The 23,829-nt window shown below is 45.4% G+C and overlaps 1 protein-coding gene across 1 annotated transcript in view; it reads left to right on the top strand.

Annotated features, from left to right (window-relative positions):
* Positions 1–23,519, top strand: part of LOC144806050 (uncharacterized) — a 39,309-nt gene extending 15,790 nt beyond the window's left edge. Inside the window, exon 2 of the mRNA XM_078672496.1 lies at positions 19,539–23,519. Within this exon, the coding sequence (XP_078528622.1) occupies positions 20,223–21,842 (1,620 nt within the window). The 5' untranslated portion in view covers positions 19,539–20,222 and the 3' untranslated portion in view covers positions 21,843–23,519. The remainder of the gene's footprint in view (positions 1–19,538) is intronic.
* The last annotated feature ends 310 nt before the right edge of the window (positions 23,520–23,829 follow it).

The raw sequence follows: 23,829 nt of genomic DNA, 5'->3' as shown, positions 1-23,829 counted from the left end.
CAGGCTCCAGCTCACGTCCTGGTCCTCACAAGGCCTTGGCTCACGCCCTAGTCCCCACAAGGCCCTGGGTCATGTCGTGGTCCACCAGACCCTGGCTCACATCCTGTTCCACCAGGCCCCGGCTCATGTCCTGGTCCACACGAGGCCCTGGCTCACGTCCTGGTCCTCACAAGGCCCCAGCTCACGTCCTGGTCCTCACAAGGCCACTGTTTACTTCCGTGATCCTCACAAGGCCCCAGCTCACGTCCTGGTACTCACAAGGCCCTGGCTCAAGTCCTGGTCTTCACAAGCCCCTGACTCACGTCCTGGTCCTCAACAGGCCCTGATCACATCCTCTTCCTCACTAGACTCCGGCTCACGTCCAGGTACTCACCAGGCCAAGCCGGAGAGGGAGATCAATAGGTTGTTGGCCCACAATGCCACCTTAAACAGGAAGCAGGCATATGCAAATCAGCTTTAGACTTCTTCCAATAGGGCAGACCAGCCTGTAGAGCCAATCCAGATCCTTTCTGAACCGGAACACAATCAACCCAAGACTGGTTTCAGCCTATGTGAGCCTTGACAGTAGGGTGCGGCTTCATTCCAGTGGAGCAGGGAGCACGGGACCCCCACATGGGCCCACCTGGTGTATTTATGAATAAGCAAAATGATGGGTGGAACGTTTGAGTTCATCTCTGCCACTGGTAATTACTCTGGGACACATCCCAGCCCAACCTTCTTGTTCTTGCACTCCGTCACACCTCAGCATACAGCCAATCAGAGAGTTTTAGCTAATATTACTTCCATTGTTGTCTGCTCCAGTAGTCACAGCAGTTCTAACTCTAAGGATTGACCTGTCTCTCTGCTCCTGATGTTCACCAAACTAACTGAGGCCACAGTGAACAAGCAGCTCACCAAATACCTTGAGTCCCACCAACTTCTGCACAAAGTCGATCCAGGGCTCCAAAAGAGCTCTCTGCAGAGACCTTGCTGTCTAAAGCCACATGGGATATTAGTGACATTATGTATGGAGGTGGGGGGGTGGGGGCTTTGATCTGATCAGATCTGTCTGCAGCCTTTGCCTCCATCTCCCACTCCACATTCCTACAGAGATTGCAGATGGTGGGTCTTAGGGGAAAGTGCCTGCTTGGTGCTTATACTTTTTGAAAGATTTGACCCAAGTGGTGGCATCAGCTAACTTCATATCAACCCCTAAGACAATTACCCCTCCCCCGGCTGGTTTTGAGCCCCAATCTTTTCAATCTTTACATGGCCCACTTGGCCAGCCTGATCGAGTCATTCGATATCCCCTCTACTCGATGATACACAAATGAATAGATTAGAAGAAAATACACCTGGTCCAGTCATTCGATAATCGATACCACCTCTAAAAGATGATACACAAATCATTAGAGTAGAATTAAATACAGATGAAATGTCCAGTAATTTTAGGAGCTGCCGCCAGGAAGACGCTGATTGGATGAGCTCAAACTCCCTAGACCTAAACAGTGAAAAAAAAACGGAAATAGTGGTATTTGGGACCGGAGCTTCACGGCACAAGGGTGGCCTTGGGATCTCTGTCCATCCCATTCCATCAGGTCAGCGAACTGGGAGTTTGGGTGGACTTGCATCTGTCCTTAGAAGGATACATTAAAATCACCTGCAATACAGGCTTTTGACTCACTGCACCATCAGGATTCAAGCAAGCCGGGCCGAAGACGGCTGTAATGCCAGAAACCGGTCCCCGGAAGCTTGTTTCCTTTCCAGTGAAGAATTGGCTTGGTAGTTTGGTCTGCCCTGTTCCCATGATGCACTGGGCCAGTGACAGACTAATTTGCATGTAGCCAGGTTCTGAACTGGGATGGTGCAGTGAGCTAAAAAACGGTGATGGATCAAGCCCTGATCTGTTGACTGGGTAGGAGTGTTCTGATTAACTCAGATACTCTGTCCATCACCACCCCCTTTTTGAAATTATTTTGGCCACCATAAGCGTGGAAGGGTATGCTCAGACATGAGTCCCTTGCTCACTGCACCATCAGGATTCAAGCAAGCCGGGCCGAAGACGGCTGTAATGCCAGAAACCGGTCCCCGGAAGCTTGTTTCCTTTCCAGTGAAGAATTGGCTTGGTAGTTTGGTCTGCCCTGTTCCCATGATGCACTGGGCCAGTGACAGACTAATTTGCATGTAGCCAGGTTCTGAACTGGGATGGTGCAGTGAGCTAAAAAACGGTGATGGATCAAGCCCTGATGACTGGGTAGGAGTGTCCTGATTAACTCAGATACTCTGTCCATCACCACCCCCTTTTTGAAATTATTTTGGCCACCATAAGCGTGGAAGAGTATGCTCAGACATGAGTCCCTTGCTCACTGCACCATCAGATTCAAGCAAGCCGGGCCGAAGACGGCTGTAATGCCAGAAACCGGTCCCCGGAAGCTTGTTTCCTTTCCAGTGAAGAATTGGCTTGGTAGTTTGGTCTGCCCTGTTCCCATGATGCACTGGGCCAGGGACAGACTAATTTGCATGTAGCCAGGTTCTGAACTGGGATGGTGCAGTGAGCTAAAAAACGGTGATGGATCAAGCCCTGATCTGTTGACTGGGTAGGAGTGTTCTGATTAACTCAGATACTCTGTCCATCACCACCCCCTTTTTGAAATTATAGTTGTAATTGCGGCAGCAGAAGCAGTGTTGGCTACGTGTAAGAAGCTCACCACACCCCAATTACGGCTGTCTTTAACTATCCAGCTAGGGGCGGGGCCTCCTTTGACTTACTTCTCTCAGGGCAAATGAAACCTTTGTAAGGCCACGAATGTAGTGTACTTAGATGATGGACGATATTGCGAAGCGTTAAAAAGTTCCCCCGGAGTTTCTTGCCACGAGCCCACTTGTCACTGGAGCACTTTCACGGGACAAAAGAAAACGCAAAAAAAGCTTTATGAGGTTCTTTCATTTTTCCTCTCCCAGGTGCCGGAGTTTTTTGTTTTTAACTTAACAGAACCCACCCTCCTTAACTAATGATTTGTGGCACTAAAGGAACGATTCGAGCCTAACAATCCTCCCCTCTCAGCACCCCCACGAGGAGAGAGCATGCGTGTTACGCCCGCTGTGTTTCGATTGTCACTTCTGCGGGTTACAACAGTGGCCCAGGTGCGGGGTCACTTTATTAACGGCCTCAGCTCGGGGGTCCCCGACACAGTTCTGCCTGTCTGGGAGGGGCTGGGTGCCTCTGCCCCGCTCCCCCCCCAGAACAGTGAGGTCCTCAAAGGGGGAGCGGCAGGGGGCATTTACCAGGAGGCTGTGTGTCTTGCAGGGATGCGTGTGTGTGCGTGTCTGTCAGTGTGATGTCTGTGTGTCTGTCCATGAGTCAACGTGATTGCGCATGCATGCCTGTGGCTCTGCGTCGTTGTCTATTTATGTACATGTGTTTGCCTCATAAAAATTATAGGGATGCATGCGTCTGCCCTTAATATAAGGAAGTGACTATATGGTTATAGGTGCCAGTGTGTTCTTCACTGTATAACTAAACACAACTTATATTTTATTATTAGAGACCGTGTTTTTAAGACCCTGCACATGGGTGCGTGCACGTTGGATGCATGTTTAGACACGGATCTGCGCCCAGGTACTTGTGTGTTTTCATTCAGTGTGCAGTGTGTGATATGTGTGTGTGTATGATGTGTCGGCAGGTGTACGAAGACCGTCTGGTGAGTCTACGTAGACATGTTGGAAGTGCGTGAGCACGCTCTGGTGCGTGCCTTTGTCACGCCTGGCTACGTGTGTCTGTACTTGGTGTGTGTGCATGTTTAGATCTGGTAAGGTGTGCGCCAAATGTTGTTGTTCGTTTGTCTTTGTGATATATATGTGCACCTGTTGTAGCTCTGTGTATTTAAGCAGTTGTCAATGTTTGCGGTGTGTTTCTATGAGGGATGTCTGCATGCGTAGGTGATTCGGCATGGTTTGTGACGGTATGTATTTGTCCGTGTGTATGTGTGTGTGTCTTTGTGGTGTAACTGCGTGCACCTGTGTTGTGCGTGGCACTTTAATTTGTTGTCAATGGATGGGGTGTATTTGTGTGTGGTGCGTGTCCATGTCTGTGCTTGGGTGTTTTATGTGGGGTGCGCCTGTGTGTGGGCGTGCATGCCTGACTTTGTTGCGTGTCTGTGCTGATTCGTATCCTTGTGTCTATCAAATGTTTGGTGTGTGTGTGTTTCTGTGTGGTATGTGGTGTGTCTGTGTGCCTGGTACCCGGCAGGTTCTGAACTGAAACTACAGTCTCCAAAACGTGTATGAATCGCCCGCCCAGTCAGTGCCGCCGACACCGAGTGACGTACACCCTCATGAGGACAGCTCGGGGGCCACCAAACCCCACTTAACCCTACTGCCTGCTCGCAGATTCCCACAGCCCAAGGAGAGGGGGGTGAGGGGCGCTATGGGTGAAAATAAATCCCCAGGTCGTTGACCCTGTCCACCCACCAAAATAGGCCCGCTCCAGGAAAGAGTGAGAGCGTTCTGTCTATCGCTTTGAAGAAAGTGCTGCTAACTATTTTCAGAGGCGCTCCCGAAAAAGATTGTTCTGCCCAAGCACACAAATTGCCGGGATGGGGTGGTTTCCCGTGGAGGTTACACTGGCAGTACCCGGTGCATTGACCCACCGAGCATCAACCAAGAGCTGTTGTGCCTGGCAAGGAGTGAAGGCGTTAAATGGGGTTTTTGGCAGGGCATCGGTGAAACGGAGAGTGGCCGAGACCGGGTCTGGCAGGAGAAAGCGCCGCTCCGAGACAGCCTCCAGCTCCGAGACAGCCTCCTGCTCAGATGGCCTTGAATATTTAATGCCCGGCCTTGGAGGGGGCAGGTTTACTGCAAGTTCACCTTTTAACCCTGCGGATTCTGATTCCGGTGCCGCCGGGGTCAGGTCTACCGAACAGGATACTTCTAAGACGCTCCTGTCCTCCCGTTCCCTGATGACCGGCCAGCGCCAAGAAGCCGCTCACTCTAGGCGATGTCTACGACGGTTCCGGCTAAAAGCAGCACTTAGAACCGCTGTTGTGTCCACCTGTGAGAACAGTGACACCTGTGCCGTCAGAGGCTTGTTTTTCCAAGAAGGCGGCTTTGCCTGCGCGCCCCCTTCCAGACGCAAATCCAGAGACCGTTACGCTTTGATGCTGTGAGAGCACATTCTGTTAAATTAAAGCGGAAAAAGACGTGGGAGCAGGCTCGGCTTTAAAGTAGCGGTGTGGAGTTAGAAACATTAGAAAGTTTATTATACATTGTGAAAAGAAAGTAGTTACTCTACTGTGGAATTGGGTCCGAGGGCTTCTTAAGGCAATCCAGCTTCCTCTGAGACACAGTGGAGTGCATGTCACACACAGCGCAACAACAAGACGTGCGCGTGCACTGGCAAAAACAAAACCTTTGGTGGGGCGGGACTTCCGTCTTCTACGATAAGCCCGCGCCCACGGAGTGCCTGGCCAGAGAAGCAGTGGAGACGCGGGGTTTCCATGCCCGAGGGAGAGCCCCGCGGAGGCTGAAGAAGTCCAGAGTGGCACCGATGAGGTGAGTGGGGCTTAGTTGTAGGGGGGAGGGGGTGTCTCTGTACGCTTGTGTGTGTGTGTGTGTGTGCGCTCATGTGTGTGTGCGCGCGCGCCGCGGCGGGGGGGTGTCTCTATGTCTGCATGCGTGTATGTGTGCTCGTGTGTGTGCGTGTGTGTGTTTGTGTGCGTGCGCTCGTGTGTGTCTGCTTACATGGAGCTAAAGGGGAGACAGGAGATGGTGAACGCGCGCGCTACCTGATCCGGTTCCTGAGGCTGCGCATGCCCATCTCTTGTCGCCCTTTAGCTCCTTGTAAGCAGAGCTGACAACAATAGGTCTCGCTGCGACATCGCTACGCGATGCGTCGCAGGTGCGAGATCTAAAAACTAAAGCTGCTTTCTATACGAACATGATTAAAATCAGTCCCAACCCATCCAAAACTATCTTCTCACTAATTAAAGATATGACTAAAGTAACAGAGGGAACCAACAGTACAATAGTTTCCAACTCCCAATGTGCAGATCTGGCCTGCTTCTTTATTAATAAGGTGGAGGGGATCTATAACCTGCTGAATACTAGTGGACCCTCCCCGTTACCCGGCCGACCCCCCTTACCAGCTGGACTCCCGTTACTCCCTCCCAACTCTCCCGTTCATGACCAATAAAGACCTCGAGCTCCTTGCCATAAAGGTAAAGTCTGGGTCACCCGATGACCCTGTCAAACCTGATACCTTCAGGCAATTCCAGGACTCCATTCTGCTCGTAGGCGGGGAACTGATTAACAGATGCCTCCAGTCCGCCACAGTCCCCAGATCCTGGAAACATGCCAAAGTCATCCCCCTGTTAAAAAAACCCACCCTGGACCCCTCCCTGCCAGAAAACTTCAGACCCATCTCCCTCCTACCGTACCTGGCCAAGGTGATGGAGGCCCATGTGAACTCCACCCTGACCAAATATCTGGAAGCACATGGGATCCTGATGAGTCACAGAACGACTTCCGGGCAGACCATAGCACAGAGTCTGCGCTCCTGGCAGTAACGGAGCAACTAAGGCCATCACAGGACCTTGGACACACCTCAGCTTTGATCCTGCTCGACCTAAGTGCGGCGTTCGACACGGTCTCCCACGAGATTTTACTCAAACGCCTCAGGGAGATTGGGGTCTGGGGCAAGGCTTTGGCATGGTTCGCATCCTTTCTGTCTGATCGTTCCTTCCAGATTCACGCCCCACCTTATTCATCCAGCACATTCCCTCTCAAATGCGGCGTTCCCCAGGGCTCTGCCCTCAGCCCTACGCTGTTTAACGTGTATGTTCGCCCCTTGGCCCTGCTAGCAAAAGAACGTGGGATCAAGTTGATCTTGTATGCTGACAACACGCAGCTTATTTTCACCTTTTCCAACAACACTATATCGGATCAGTTACAATTTCAGGAAGATGTCACAGCCATCTCACGCTGGATGACGGAAAACTGCCTTCAACTTAACTCCTCAAAAACGGAGGTGCTCCTGATTGGTCGAGACTCACAGAAATGGGGCGACCAGTGGTGTCCCCCGACGATGGGCCCTGCCCTGATTCCCAAGAAGGAAGTTAAGAATCTGGGAGTCCTAATGGACAACTCTCTCTCCTTTGAGTCACATACAAAAAAGGTGGCTGGTACCTGTTTTGGTCGCCTACGCACCCTTAAGCCCATTTTTGGCTTCTTTGAGCCACCCAGCAGACAAGTAATAGTCCAGTCCTTGGTCCTATCCCACTTGGACTACTGCAACGGCCTATTGCCTTGTGCTAAACTTACAACCACGAATAGACTCCAAAGGGCTCAAAATGCAGCAGCTCGTACTCTTTTTGCCCTACCCAAACGCTGCCACACCTCACACATCCTTCGCCGTCTTCACTGGCTGCCGGTGAAACAGAGAATTCGATTTAAAACACTCTGTCTAACCCACAAAATCCTACATGGCCAGGCCCCCCCAAATACTACAGGGTCTCTGCTCTTTCTACGTCCCCACACGTGCCCTTCGTTCTGCGGACCTTCACCTTGCCCGCACCTTAGGGTACGCAAGAGCAGAGCAGGCGGACGTTCCTTCAAATCCCTGGCCCCTGCTCTATGGAATTCCATCCCCCTTGAGGCACGCAAGACCACTGGCTCTTCCGGAAAAAAATAAAAACCTGGCTGTTCGCCTCCATTTAGCACAAGCTTCTCTAGCTCAACTTACCTATCCTGTTCACTCCTCTGGTTGACTATTCTGCAAGCGCTGGGACACCCTGTTGCTGGGGCAGCCATGCACTATACAAACATACTTAACATAACATAACGTAACATAACATCCCCCGAACTGTTCCGCCAATTCCACTATCTTCGGTAAAGCACTCTTAATATCCGAAGTTACGATAGTGACATCGTCTGCATAGGCAAACACTTTATATGCAGCCTGGTGTATCCTAACCGGAATGATACCTCTTGTTTTTTCCAGTCTACTTAAAAATGGGTCAATGTACAAGGCAAATAACAAGGGGGAACAAGGACAACCTTGTCCGGTCCCCCTTGTTATTGCCAAATTGTCTGAAAGATCCCCAGAAATACGGATTGCTGCCTTCGGGTGACTGTATAATGCCTGTATTGCGTTTATAAATTCTTTAGGGAATCCCTTCCAAACTAAAGTAGACCAAAGAAACCTCCAGGAAACCCTGTCAAATGCTTTTTCAGCATCTAACAGTGCTACCGAAACAGGAGATCCTGTAGCTTGTGCCCAATCCAGAAGAGAGATAATCCTTTTTCACGTGGTCTGTTGTATCTCGATTTAAGATAAATCCTTGCTGCCTTATTGAAACTAGACTTGGCATTAACAGCCTGATTCATGTAGGCAATAGCGCTTGCAAAAGGGCCAGATTCTGAGAATCTGGCCCTTTGCGAGTGCGATTTTTGCATTTGGTATTCATGATACCAAATGCAAAAATCGCTATTTAAGAAGTCGCAAATATGCGAGGAATAGCATTTAAGGAATCTCTATTAGAGATTCCTCAAATGCTATTCATGACACATCCTGAAATTGCGATTTAGCACTTTTGGGGCCGCTATTTACAGAGAGCTCAGACCTGTCGGTAAATAGCAGAAACTCAGAAAAATGCTTTTAAAAGCATTTTTCTAAGTTGCATGTTGCACACACACATGTCCTTTGGACATGTGTGTGCGCAACACCTGTCCAAATGTGCATTTTAGGGGTGCTACAGGGCATCCTTTGGACACCCCTGGCACCCTTTCAATCGCTATCTTATTTGCGAGTAGCAAATTGCTACTCGCAAATAAGGGATACTCCCCATAAATTCCTATGGGCCTCTTGGCCCATAGGAATGAATGGGGAGTTTTTGCGAGTAGCAAATTGCTACTCGCAAATAAAGAACATGTAGGAATCGCTATTTAATTAGCAATTCCTACATGAATGCCGTTTTGCGTGTCCTCAATAGCGAGTCGCTATGATTCGCTATTAGGGACACGCAAAACGGATTGTACATGAATCAGGCTGTAAGTCATTCAATCTGTTAGCCAATATTTTTGAAAAAAGCTTGCTATCCGCATTAATAATTCTGTTTGTTACAATTGTATTCGCCCCGCTTACATCATTATGTATCATCCCTCCCTTGATGTCATTTTATCATTGACTAGCCCACTCTACGTTAACCTTGAATTAGATAGGATCTGTTATGTTTGCACTATATGATTTTATGCATATTAGTTTCACAATTTTAGTCTGATTGTGATCTTTTTCCTTCCTCTCCCTCTAACTGTAAAGCGCTCTGATATCCTTCGGGATCAAGTTCGCGCTATATAAAACTTTATAAATAAATAAATAAATAAATAAATAAATCGAGAATGGATTCCTGCATCACCGTATACGTAGGCATATCTGAATATCGCCTTCATAGATTGCTGCTGCTACAAAGACAGCACTTGGGCTGGTTCTGAGGTTAATAAAATCATGGTCGATCTCCAACAAACTGGTCAAATTGCACCGGCTTGCTGTCCTGAAAAGATGTCAATATAAAGCACTTCATGTCATAAACGCTCTTCAATCAGGGGGTTCATTCTTATTTGTACTCGCTTTTTTGCCTGGTATCAGCTGGCCGAGGGGTGAGATCCCACTGTGCTTTGCTGACAAAAGTCTCTAAGTTTATGAAAATCAGAATAGATGACTACTCTCTGCCTGTGGTGACTGCAGGTACCTGGAATGGAATGCCCTCCCACCTGCCCTGTGCGCCCAAGAAAACATGAGTTCTTTCAGGAAACAAATCAAAACCTTTCTGTTCATGTTCAGGGGCTGTGTGATTTTGATACTTAAGTGCTCATATTAGCGCCAGGACACTTCTTTCTCGATTTAGCTATGCAGGGCTATGTAAATTGGCTCTCACATCCAGTCATAAGCCATCGATGTCTGGGCAACAGATCGTTGCAGCTATAGACGCCCTAGGAGGAGGAAAGGCTCCGGGATCTGAAGGTCTGGTGTAGAGTTTTACACAGCTTAGAAATAAATACTGGACGCATATCTGCTGGAGGTGTATGCCGAGGCATTAAAGGGTGGTGTGGCGCTGCCGTCTATAAGTGACACATTCATATCAGCACTCCCCAAGTTTGGGACAGACCTGGCTAAGTGTACCTCTTATCACCCTCTGTCACTGCTGCCCTGTGATAATAAATTCCTGCCTGAGGTGATGCGACTCGGCTATCCCTCCTACAAGAGAGAATAGTCTCATCTACGGACGGTATTCGCAGTGCTGCATCGGGAAAATACACACATAAAGGCTGGTGATGCCGATAAGGTGTTGGACTCCCTGGAAATACCTTTTATGATTGAGACATTTAGTCTCAGGGAGTTTGAGATCACTCATGAAGCTGCTGGACACACAGCCTATGGCCTGCGTTTACGTAAATGGGCTCATCTCAGATGCCATTTAGATCCCCTGGGGCACTGGGCTGGGACGCCCTCTGTCGCCCGTTCTATATACCAGGAATGAACCCTTAGGCCTGTGAACTTCAGGAGAGGCATACCATAACCATACTGGGCTGACACATTTTAGACACTGAAACCAAGAAGTAAACACATCTTTATAAATTGAAAGGTTTATAGTCACGGTGGCCAGGCCTGGAGGTGCGTTGAGAGTTGAGAAGGTCAAACGATGGAACTTCAGAGTACAATTGTTCGAAATCCTTGAAGTTAGAGGTTTTCTGGACAGGCCGCTGTCCTCTGGAGATCTGGTCTTTATTGAAGAGTAGAAAATAAAATATTCTCTTGGCATCAAAAGTATCACCAAATAGGTATAGCCACCATTCAATCCACTCTACTCAATCACATCTACACAAGATCATTTAATGATACATATATACCACCAAGAAAGGAATTCCACATAATAACTTTAATATAATAAAATACAACTTATGTTATTTCCTTTGTATGTAAAAAGGAGATTATATCTGTGACTCCCTATAAACAGTTCTAATTTTAATCCCCCAGTACAAAATATAATTTGGCGCACTAAAACACTTCAGATAAAAATACATGAGGTACTGGCATCAGTGTGGGTTTAATGTGCTGAGAAGTTTGATACCAAACTTCCCAGGTTTCAGTGTAGTCATTGTGGTGTTGTGGAATTCGTAATGACAAAATCCCCGCACCATATACTCATAATGACAGCACTGTACTTACAATGCCCAAGAATGGACTTGGGCACTGTAGGGGTACAGGGTTCATTCACCTGTACCCTCACCACTGGTATACTACACCCAGCTGGAGGGGTGGCTGATCTAGGCCAGGGAAGTGATTTGTAGGCATGGCACACAGGGATAATATTAGCATTAGATCCTTCTAGTACCTGGCCTGTGTTATTGCATTGTTTGCATCACATTCTCCTAATGCCTCGCCTGTGTTATTTCATTGTTTGTGTCAGATTCTCCTCGTGCCTGGCCTGTGTTAATACATTGTTTGCATCAGATTCTCCTAATGCCTCGCCTGTGTTATTTCATTGTTTGTGTCAGATTCTCCTAATGCCTCGCCTGTGTTATTGCCTTGTTTGCGTCCGATTCTCCTACCACCTGGCCCTTGTTATTGTATTGTTTGCATTAGATCCTTCTAGTGCCTGGTCCTTGTTATTGCATTGTTTGTGTCTGATTCTCCTAGTGCCTGGCCTGTGTCATTGCATTGTTTGTGTCAGATTATCCTAGTCCCTGGCCTGTGTTATTGCCTTGTTTGCGTCAGATTCTCCTACCACCTGGCCCGTGTTATTGTATTGTTTGCATTAGATCCTTCTAGTGCCTGGTCCTTGTTATTGCATTGTTTGTGTCTGATTCTCCTAGTGCCTGGCCCGTGTTATTGCATTGTTTGTGTCAGATTCTCCTAGTGCCTGGCCTGTGTCACTGCATTGTTTGTGTCAGATTATCCTAGTCCCTGGCCTGTGTTATTGCCTCGTTTGTGTCAGATTCTCCTAGTGCCTGGCCTGTGTCATTGCATTGTTTGTGTCAGATTATCCGAGTCCCTGGCCTGTGTTATTGCCTTGTTTGCGTCAGATTCTCCTACCACCTGGCCCGTGTTATTGTATTGTTTGCATTAGATCCTTCTAGTGCCTGGTCCTTGTTATTGCATTGTTTGTGTCAGATTCTCCTAGTGCCTGGCCCGTGTTATTGCATTGTTTGTGTCAGATTCTCCTAGTGCCTGGCCTGTGTCATTGCATTGTTTGTGTCAGATTCTCCTAGTGCCTGGCCTGTGTCATTGCATTGTTTATGTCAGATTCTCCTAGTCCCTGGCCTGTGTCATTGCATTGTTTATGTCAGATTCTCCTATTGCCTGGCCTATATTATTGCATTGTTTGCGTCAGATTCTCCTACCGCCTGGCCCGTGTTATTGCATTGTTTGCATTAGATCCTTCTAGTGCCTTGTCTGTGTTAACAATTACGCCCTTGCCCACTCTCCATCACGGGCTACTCCTCCGTGAATGCTTTGTGCACGCCTACTGTTGACCATACCTACTGCTGCTCCCCCAGGCGACCACCATGCATAGTCTGATCTACTCTCCGGTCCCTGCCTGCTTTCCTTTAGCCCCAATCGCTCCAGCGCTTTTCTCCTTCTGCGCAGTCCTTCCCACCTGAACTGACCACCCACGCCAGGCGCTACCTTAACACTTTACCAGTTTTGAGCGTGCCATTCCACCTATTCTGCCCTAACCCCCACCCCCTTTCTCTATCCCCTTGTACAGCACTGTTCTTCTTCCAACCCAGTCCTGAAGATGATCCCAATTAACGCGGATCGAAACGCAGTTGACCATTCAGCCTAATAATAGGCGCTACCCACAATGTGGCACATGTTACCAACAGCTAGCTACATCCAAAACAAGCTTTTTTGAATTCATCTGTAGCCACATTGTTTTGCATAAATCACTGTATATATTCAACACTAATCACTATTGCGCCGTTTACGCTGATCAATTTGTCACTCGCGTCGCCACCTTGCTCACCATATGCACCTTTCACGCACCAAGTACAATTGGGGTTGTATTACTTGTGTATCTACAGTGCTGCTACTACTGTAAATTACTTTGTTCTTCCTAGATAAACACGATCCCTCGGGCCCATTCTACGTATGCATTGAGTCTCTTTATTTCTTTGCTGACAATGTTTTCTACATATCCTCTCTAATTGTTCTAATACTTATACCAGTTGGAATACTATATGTGTTTTGCTATGGCCTGTGTTAATACATTATTTGCATTAGATCATTCTAGTGCCTGGCCTGTGTTATTGCATTGTGTCCATCAGATTCTCCTAATGCCTGGCCTGTGTTATTGCATTTTTTGCTTCAAATGCTCCTCGTACATGGCTTGTGTTATTGCATTGTTTGCATCAGATTCTCCTCGTACATGGCTTGTGTTATTGCATTGTTTGCATCAACTCTAGTGCCTGACCTGTGTTATTGCATTGTTTGCATAAGCTTCTCCTCTTGCCTGGCCCGTGTTATTGCATTGTTTTCTTCAAGTTCTCCTAGTGCCTGGCCTGTGTTATTGCATTGTTTGCATCAGATTCTCCTACTGCCTGTCCCGTGTTATTGCATTGTTTACATCAGATTCTCCTAGTGTCTGGCCCGTGTTATTGCATTGTTTGCATCAGATTCTCCTACTGCCTGTCCCGTGTTATTGCATTGTTAGCATCAGATTCTCCTAGTGACTGGCCTGTGTTAATGCATTGTTTGCATCAGAGTCTCCTAGTGCCTTGCCTATGTTATTGCATTGTTTGCCTCAGATTCACCTAGTACCTGGCCTGTGTTATTGCATTGTTTGCGTCAGATTCTCCCAGTGCCTGGCCTGTGTTATTGTAATGTTTGCATCACATTCTTCTAGTGCCTGACCTGTGTTATTGCATTGTTTGCATCAACCCTAGTGTCTGACCTGTGTTATTGCCTTGTTTGCATCAGATTCTCCTAGTGCATGGCCCGTGTTATTGCATTGTTTGCATAAGGTTCTCCTAGTGCCTAGCCTGTGTTATTGCATTGTTTGCAAAAGATTCTCCTAGTGCCTGGCCCGTGTTATTTCATTGTTTGCATCAGATTTTCCTAGTGCCTCGCCTGTGTTATTGCATTGTTTGCATCAGATTCGTCTAGTACCTGGCCTGTGTCATTGCATTGTTTACATCAAATTCTCCTAGAGCCTGGCCTGTGTTATTGCAGTGTTTGCATTACATCATTCTAGTGGCTGACTTGTGTTATTGCATTGTTTGCATCAGATTCTCCTAGTGCCTGGCCTGTGCCATTGCCTTGTTTGCGTCACAATCTCCTAGCGCCTGGCCCATGTTATTACATTGTTTGCATCAGATTCTACTCATGCCTGGCCTGTGTTATTGCCTTGTTTGCATCAACCCTAGTGCCTGACCTGTGTTATTATGTTGTTTGCTTCAGATTTTGTTACTACTTTGCCTGTGTTATTGCATTGTTTGCGTCAGATTCTCCGAGTGCCTGGCGTGTGTTATTACATTGTTTGCATCAGATTCTACTCATGCCTGGCCTGTGTTATTGCCTTGTTTGCATCAACCCTAGTGCCTGACCTGTGTTATTATGTTGTTTGCTTCAGATTTTGTTACTACTTTGCCTGTGTTATTGCATTGTTTGCGTCAGATTCTCCGAGTGCCTGGCCTGTGTTATTGCATTGTGTGCGTCAGATTCTTCTGGTGCCTTGCCTATGTTATTGTAATATTTGCTTCAATCCAAGTGCTGGTCTGTTTACATCAGATTCTCCTCTTGCCTAGCCTGTGTTATTGCATTGTTTGCGTCACATTTTCCTATTGCCCGGCCTGCTTTATTGCATTGATTGCATCACGTTTTTCTAGCACCTGGTCTGTGTTATTGCATTGTATGCGCTACTCTTGGTATGTTATTCTTTGAATAGTCGTACCTTTTTTTCCAATCAAGTGCATCTGACTGCAAGGACACTGCACTCATCTTGCAGTAGCAATCTACTTCCTATTTATGTAGCAACAGACAGCACAGCATGTCTGCCAGAGATGTCGTAAGGTCAGAAACAGTTCATAGGTAAGTAAGTATGATGCAAAACAAACTGTTGATTTAAACGAAGAAGCTGCTGTGATAGACGGCAAAACATTCATGTTAAAACAACAGCAGTAGGACAGTGGTACATGGAATGATATTGGTAGATTTATTTACACTTCTGTGCAGTGCGTGTCACTTATTGTTCTTTTCTTCCACTCTCATGAGATGGTTTTACAAGGCAACTCTGAGCTCACTGAGTGTGGAGCGAAGATTGAAAGATCTGATTCTTCATGCTGGCAGATGGACTGGTGATCCCTGAGGGGGTGTAGTTAGTCTGTGTGTTGTCACGGCTGTCCAGGGGGTGTAAGAAAATGTCAGCAATTTGTGGAGGGCCCTCTTTTGGGTGAGAACCACACAGCTTCATGCAATACGGACTTAAGGGTTTGTGTCTGGTCTGGATGAGTTACATTCTGATAGCAAAATGGAGGACTTTTTTTTTCATTCATCAAGCTTTATTCGAATTGTATAAACAAGTTCATAAAAGCGTACAATGTAAAAGACAGAACAATAAAAACCATTTCATATGTTAAAAACAATTCGATTAAAAGCAAAATAAAAACAATACAGTACTCGGGAGACTAGTTGATAAAAAAGACAGAAATAACCAATACGAGGCAGGAAATGGCATTTTACCGCTCCATGTTAATTACCAGTTTTTCTAAGGTTGCATCAAGGCCCTAACCCTAACAACTGCTTTAAGGTAGGTGGATACAACTTTGACGGTATACAGATTTTCTAAAATGTTCAATCTGTGATAGGCAGCTCTACAGTTACATATGCCCCATGATCTCAATAGTGGTTTCAAAAGGCTTTCCCTCGGGTTCCCATAAAACCTACAGAATAAAATACAATGGATAGTAGATTGGGCTGATATGTCGTCAGAGGGGCAGTTCTCTAAGTTTCTAGACCAGTTGTTGGGATACGGGAAAGTTACTAGTCTATAAAAAATGTCAGTTCAGAAACAGGTCAAGAGCATGCGAATGTAGGGAGAAGGCTCTAATATTAAATATCTTTGTATCCCTTCACACTTAGTGATCAGTTGGTGTTCTACAACTGTACTCTTGCCCGTTTCAAAGGGGATTGATGTTACCAAGGTTTAACATCTTCAGTCACGACAGACAGAGAAAGCCCATCTACCTCGAGGTTCTTGAAAAGCTTTCTCCACTCCTCTGGTGCAGGCAGGATGTTTATTCTCTATTTGGCATTTACCAGGGGATGTTCAGATACAGTGGTTGAATTAAACCTTGGAGCAGCACTTGTAGCGATGACTCTTGGAGTCTTGTAGTGGGTGGTGGATGTGGTAGGACTGTCTCAATGCTCTACGGAGCTCAGAAAATCCAGACTCGCCTTCATCTCAGAGCTAGAGCTCTTTGGCTTGACCAGTTAAACTCCAATAAAGAAGATGACCTAGACCAGTTCTACCTCTCCCGACATTTGAACTCATCATTGAGGAAAGAAGCCCTTGTCTGGAAAGCAGATCTATACAAGGTGCACCTGACAGAAGTCCTGCCTGGAAGGAAGATCTCCGCAAGGTGCAGCTGACAGAAGTCCTGCCTGGAAGGAAGATCTGCACAAGGCACGGCTGACAGAAGTTCTGCCTGGTGGTGACCTCAAAGCAGTGAGAGATCCACAAACCACAAGATCCTTCAAGCTCAGCTAGCCACACTGGACACAATGTACACCAACTGATTTAGTTTTTATCAAATGGTTTATTCCATCACAAATGTGATAGTTATCTTGCCCAACCCATTAAAAATGCATTACATACTGTGCAAATTATAATAAGGCAGACAGGATATGTGTCACGTTTTGATTAGGCCTTGGTGTAGTTTGCAGAGTTTTACTCCTGGGAGCTCCACGAAGTGCCAGAAAAACTCTGCAGAACTCTGCGGACTCCCGCAAGTGGCAGAGTTTGTTAAGTTGCTCGCACTGATTTTTAGTTCCAGGAGTTTGTCCGGCACTGTAAAATGAGCACGAATGGTACTATGCGTCACGCTAGAGGGCGCTGATGCTTCCTGCCACTCAAATTGACATTCTACTCGAGTGGTAGCTTCATCAACGAGAATGGCAGATTTCTACACTCGAGTGGTCATGACGTGCCGTGACCTCCCGCACTGAGAAATCTCGCCAGGAGGAGGTCTGGCATGTGATTTTTTCTCACAAGCGCTTGCCACCTTACAGTTGGCGAACCGCTTGAGAAACAAAACTCAGTTGTGCATCACTTCGTGATGTTTTTTGAAATGAGCTCCCCCGGCAGAGCGGAATTCTTCACCCACCCCTGGTTTTAAGGCAATAATCTCTTGGACAAACTCTAAACTAGGCCCTATGTCTGCAATCAGTGTTGTAGAAAAAGTGAGATCCATGGCCTTGTGACTATCAGGCCGTTATCTGACTTCTGATGAACCCCACAGAGTGAGTGCGCAGCCAGAGGGCAGTAAAGAGACCGAAGGACAGGAAATGAGGTAAACTTGAATATGAGAAATATGGAAAGGTACAACTGCCGCATCACCTGTGGATAACTGACACCTCCTCCCATTCTGCCAAATGCCTATTCAGTCACTAAGTGGGATCCTGGGCCCCAAACGAACAACATCATGTCAGATACCATGTAATGGTGGAAAAGAGGGGAAAAAGAGTAATATACACACATCTGTTGTGGGGATATGTCAGGTAAATTATTGCTTTCTCAACGCAAACTGGTAGTTTCGCATCGCGAGAGGTCACGAGCATATGCGCCCACTCGCAATGAGAAACCTGACCTCCCCGCATTGAGAATCAGACCTGGAGGTTTATTTTGCACGCTCGCTATCGGCAACTTGATGTTGCTGATTGCGCACGAGGAAAAAGTCTCGCCGGGATGTAATTTTTGCTCGCTCGCGGTTGCCAACTTGAGCATGCGGACTGCGAGCAAGCACAAAATGACTGCTGCACTACGCTACGCTATGCTATGCGTGTTTGCACTGTGCTACATGCAATTCGCGTAGGTCGGAGTACCGCAAACTTCGCAAACTACACAAGCGTAGCGTAATACTTCACTCAGGGTTAGTTGTGAAGGATTCTCTATAAGTACTAAATGACTGATTTCGTTGAATATTAAATTATATGAATCAACGTTTGTTTGCCTTATCTGCGAACACATTATAAAGGACGGCCCCTACAGTGAACCCCTCGTTCTGTTTTACAAAAAGCCCCCGAAGGAGCTGCATCTTACAGAACTTTATCTAACTTAGGAAGAACTAAAGACTTGCTTTTTAAAGTTGTCTTTCAGGGCCAGAACCAGGTGCTGTAAGCTGCACTAGTTTCAGGGAGATGGACAGATGTTATGGCGATAGGAAACCCCCCTCAACCCACAATAATGTTCCAGTCTTCCAGGTTAGAAGAAACCAGAAATGCTTGAACCAAGGGAGCTATTGACAGTGTCAAAGGTGACTTATGAAAAGTGAGTAAAGACAGGAGTTGGTATTTGAGATGATCTTAAGTGAATAGGAAAGAAACGAGACGAAGTGAGTGAATGGAGTTACTTTTGTTATGTACTTCGCAAAGAGTTACTGGAAATTTCGCAGCCCCGCCTGATCCATCTCTTTTTCTAAAATCTATTGTTATTTAAATGAAGTCTTAACCATATGCGTCTATCTTGAACCTCCTTTTCAGATATTAATAAGATGTCACCAGATCAACAGAACTTTTAGTTAAATATCTGTGTATGATGAAATATTCCTTGCTAAGTTTCAAAGGTGGTAAAGAAGAAGGGGTAGATTTACTAAGATTTTGCGCCGTGTTTGTGTCACAAAAGTGGCACAAAAAAGTGCAAAATATTTTTTTCCTAATTTTCTTTCCAGCAAATAATGTAAAAGTAATGTGAAGCATCGCATAGCACTGTATCACATTACTTTGCGCCATGGGGGGCCTGCCAAGGGTGGTGCATGGGCGTTCCACTGCAATGACCCAAGGTTTCTCAAGCTAAACCCAATTTACAAAATACAGTATATTGGGTTTAGTGTGAGAAAACTGCACCCTTTTAAACTAGGCGCAAGGAAGGAGAAATGCTTTCATTTCTCCTTCCTTTTCTGACTTTGCATGCGTGCAACACGCATACAAAGTGGTAAAAGCTTTCCCTCATGTCTAGGGTGTCTTTCCTGTACAAAACCTATGCTGGGCTCACACACACACACCCTAGCGCTCTTGTGCTAAGGTGTGTGCATGGCGCAAGGCTGCTGTAACCAGTGCAGGTGCAAGGGAAAGGGAAGGAGAGAGCCATATCTTTGAAAATATGGTGCTCTCCTGCTCCCTCCTTGTCACGCAGCGCAGCCTCCCTGGGGGGAGGGTGGGTTGCGCTGCATTGCATGGAGATTTGGTAAAACTCCACCGAAATGTCTTTTACAACCAGTTAAACGTTGTGAATTCTCATTCCATTATGTTTCAATTTAGTAATTTTAAATATCTTTACATCCAACAGAAAACAAGCCTTGAATGTATGAAATGACCATCAATAACGAAGCTAATTCTGTAAATCTTCAATAATAGCAGAAATAATGAGCTACAGTATTCCGGAAAACATCAGCGCATTCGGCGACAGAGGAACCTGCACACAAATGGACAGATCCTGGATGAAGCATCAAGGAAGTTCAGTGATTGTAAGAGTCTGAGCTGTGCACCTCCACGCCACAAAACGAAGAAATTACCTTAGGAAACTTAAGGCAACAACGATAAGAAACCGCCTCCTGTATAAACAAGTGTCCAACATCAGCTTTGATCATCGGATCGGTATGATGTGATTACCACAGTGCTCTGTTTTATAAAATGATGACAAGCCATCATTCCGTGCTCTAGGAGAATTGTAAACTCTTTCTGGACAAACCACAGTAACCAGAGAAGAGCACAACAGAGCGGAGCCAGACAACTGACGGGTAAAGGAAAGAGGAGTTCTTCTAGCTACAATACAACAGACTGTTCCAATTTGCACCGGCCGGAAGGAAGATACATCTTTACCCGCAATCGTGCACAGCCATAATCCAATCTAAAGGCACAATCGCCTACTAAGACACCTTCTACGTATTAGGAGTATGGTAAATATTTGGTGGCTATTGCATTTTATTATTAAAACAGAAATCAAACATGTAAAATACCGCACACATATTAAATGTGTGAGAAAAACACAAGTGCTTTATCAGACATGTCGGCCCATCAGGAAATGCAGTCATGGGATGAAGACAAATATATACCCGACCCACAAACACTAACCAAGAAAGAAGAATCATACACATGCAGCAAGAGCTTTAGTTTGTCATCACTACTCAAGCTTCATCAGCACACGTACACAGGACAAAAACCCTTCAAGTGCAGTGAATGTGGGAAGAGCTTTAGTCAGTTATCAAACCTCCAAAGTCATCAGCGAACACACAAAGGGGAAAAGCCATTCAAGTGCAGTGAATGTGGGAAGTGCTTTAGTCAGTTATCAAACCTTCAAAGACATAATCAAACACACACAGGGGAAAAACTATTCAAGTGCAGTGAATGTGTGCAGAGCTTTAGTAGGTTATCAGACCTAAAATGTCATCAGCGAACACACGCAGGGGAAAAACCCTATCAATGTAGTGAATGTGACAGAAGTTTTCGAGACTCTTCAGCATTAAGGAATCATCAGCGAACTCACACAGGAGAAAAACCATTCAAGTGCAGTGAATGTGCAAAGTGCTATAGTCATTTATCAAGCCTTCAAACACATCAGCAAATACACACAGGGGAAAAACCATTCAACTGCAGTGAATGTGGGAAGAGCTTTAGTCGATTATCCGTCCGACAAATTCATCAGCGAACACACACGGGGGAAAAACTCTATCATTGTAGTGAATGTGACAGTAGTTTTAGTAACTCTACAGAATTAAGGGTTCATCAGCGAACTCACACAGGAGAAAAACCATTCAAGTGCAATGAATGTGGGAAGAGCTTTAGTCAATTATCAAAACTAAAAATTCATCAGCGAACACACACAGGGGAAAAACCCTATCATTGTAGTGAATGTGACAGTAGTTTTTGCTTCTCTACAGCATTAAAGAATCATCAGCGAACACACACAGGGGAAAAACCATTCAAGTGCAGTGAATGTGCAAAGAGCTTTAGTCAATTATCAAACCTACAAAAACATCAGCGAACACACACAGGGGAAAAACCATTCAAGTGCAGCGAATGTGCAAAGTGCTTTAGTCAGTTATCACACCTTCAAAGACATAAGCGAACACATACGGGGGAAAAACTCTATCACTGTAGTGAATGTGACAGTAGTTTTAGTAACTCTACAGAATTAAGGGTTCATCAGCGAACTCACACAGGAGAAAAACCATTCAAGTGCAATGAATGTGAGAAGAGCTTTAGTCAATTATCAAAACTAAAAATTCATCAGCGAACACACACAGGGGAAAAACCCTATCATTGTAGTGAATGTGACAGTAGTTTTTGCTTCTCTACAGCATTAAAGAATCATCAGCGAACACACACAGGGGAAAAACCATTCAAGTGCAGTGAATGTGCAAAGAGCTTTAGTCAATTATCAAACCTACAAAAACATCAGCGAACACACACAGGGGAAAAACCATTCAAGTGCAGCGAATGTGCAAAGTGCTTTAGTCAGTCATCACACCTTCAAAGACATAAGCGAACGCATACAGGGGGAAAGCCACTCAAGCGCAATGAATGTGGGAAGAGCTTTAGTCGACGATCAGAGCTACAAAGTCATCAGCGAACACACAGGGAGAAAACATAGAAGGGCACTGAAAGTGAAAAGGGCTTTTGTCAATTTTCGATCCCACACAGCCCTCAGTGAATACACTCCTTCATTTAACTCACATGGAAATAATCCTAGAGATGCAGAGATTCCGGAAAGAATTTAAGAACATAACAAATAATATTGACCCGTCTAAGGACATAGACAAGAGCAGAACAGTGCAGTTATTGTGAGAGGAATAAATTACGGAAAAAGATAAAATTCAAATTATGTATGACATTGAAATACCAATGATAGAAGACCTGAATAGCAGTAAAGAGGAAAAACAGATAACAGTATTTGCAGAATTATAATAGTGTTTGGTTCCAGTGATTGTTCACTTCCGTACACATAACAAAGTGACATGATGTACCAGGATACACAGTGGGAGACAAGCACAATGTGGATTTAAAGAAAAGAAACATTGTTGATTTTTATTTGGTGAAGAAGAGATACAAAGAAAAACATTCAATCGCACCTGACCACACTACCTGTAAAGCAACACTGAACAATACTGGGACTAACAACGGTATTTTCAGCTAACTTGTCGGATTAGTGATAACACCTATAAACCCAACACACGTGGACATGTAGTCAGGGCTCTGGAGATGGAAGCTTCATTGGTAAAATGCATGTGTTACTATTAACAAATGCCACTGCAGTATACGTAATGAAATAAAGCGAAGCACAAGTGTTCAAGAAATAACCTATTTTTAGATATAAAAGAACATATACCTTGTTTTTAAGTAATGTTTGCTGCACCTTTTACACACTGTTATCGGTTGATGGATCAGCTTGTGCCTCGGGTCCTATAGCTAAGTGTGACCCATGGCTCCTCTCCGACTTGTCTCTCTCTATTAATTCAGCGTCTTGTCAAACTCTACTTTTTACCAGAATTGAGCGACTGTAAGCAGCAGACTCTGGTTTAATAATGTGGTGAAATAGTGAAATCCCACATCAAAAGCATATATGTACCAGGACAATCCGTTGCACTCCCAGCAACTCGTCTTCCACACTGATAGTCCTTTGTTCTCAAATGTTCTGAATGATTTGTTGTATGAATGCCAGAAGTGGCAGTGACATTCATGAAGCTAAAGCTAACAGGAGTGTGTGAGAGACAGAGAGGGTGAGAGATAAAGAGAGCGAGAGAGACAAAGAAATGGTCGTGAAAAAGAGAGAAATGGAAAGAGGGGGAACGGCACGTTATTTGTACTCACCTAAAAATAGAAGAAGCAGCCGAATACATACCAAAGTGAGACATCACCAGAGAAACGGGCTGAACACCTGTGAATTTATCTATTTATATTTATTACCTATAGACTCATGTCATGCAAATAAACAGGGAACAAGTAAGGAGAATAGTGATGGAGCCCATTATCATATGCAAATCACAATGACGTCACATGTAGTGATGTCACAAGAAGTGATGTCAGGCCCTCATAATAATTTTCACGGAAAAGGTTGACGGCCTGTTTTAAAAACAAAAAACAAGAAACTTAAAATAATGTAAAAAGAAGTTTTTGGTTTCAGTTTTTATACATCATGTGTTTATCCCACTTTCAGTTTGTAACTAAACTCGGAATTGACTGAAAAATTTAAATATTTTTAAACAGATATGTTGAACTTGGAAATTACATTTTTAAACAGTTTTTAGCAATTAAATAACATGTGCTTTAATTTGTGTTTGTTTCCTGATGTTCTGTATCCAGCCCCTAAGCCCCAAAGTGTTTCACATTTACAGTGAATTAAGCAATAGAAGGGCTAATTTTGTCTGGTTCTCTGTTCCTCTCTTGCGCCACTCATACAAATAAATAAAGGGGACGCTGCTAGTGGGACAGATAATTGCAAACACTCTGAGGCCGGTGTTTGCATATGCAAGACGCAAAGTAACATTTCCCAGTCGCAGGCTAAGGAGCTGGGTGGAACTGAGTCCCTTTTCTAGATAATAGTGGGGGGACCCCATCAAACTGTGTCAACCTCCGACAAG

Source organism: Lissotriton helveticus (assembly GCF_964261635.1).
Source record: "Lissotriton helveticus chromosome 1_1 unlocalized genomic scaffold, aLisHel1.1 SUPER_1_unloc_41, whole genome shotgun sequence".
Taxonomy (NCBI): domain Eukaryota; kingdom Metazoa; phylum Chordata; class Amphibia; order Caudata; family Salamandridae; genus Lissotriton; species Lissotriton helveticus.
The sequence above is the reverse complement of the archived record's forward strand: the minus strand, read 5'-3'. Positions and strand labels throughout refer to the sequence as shown.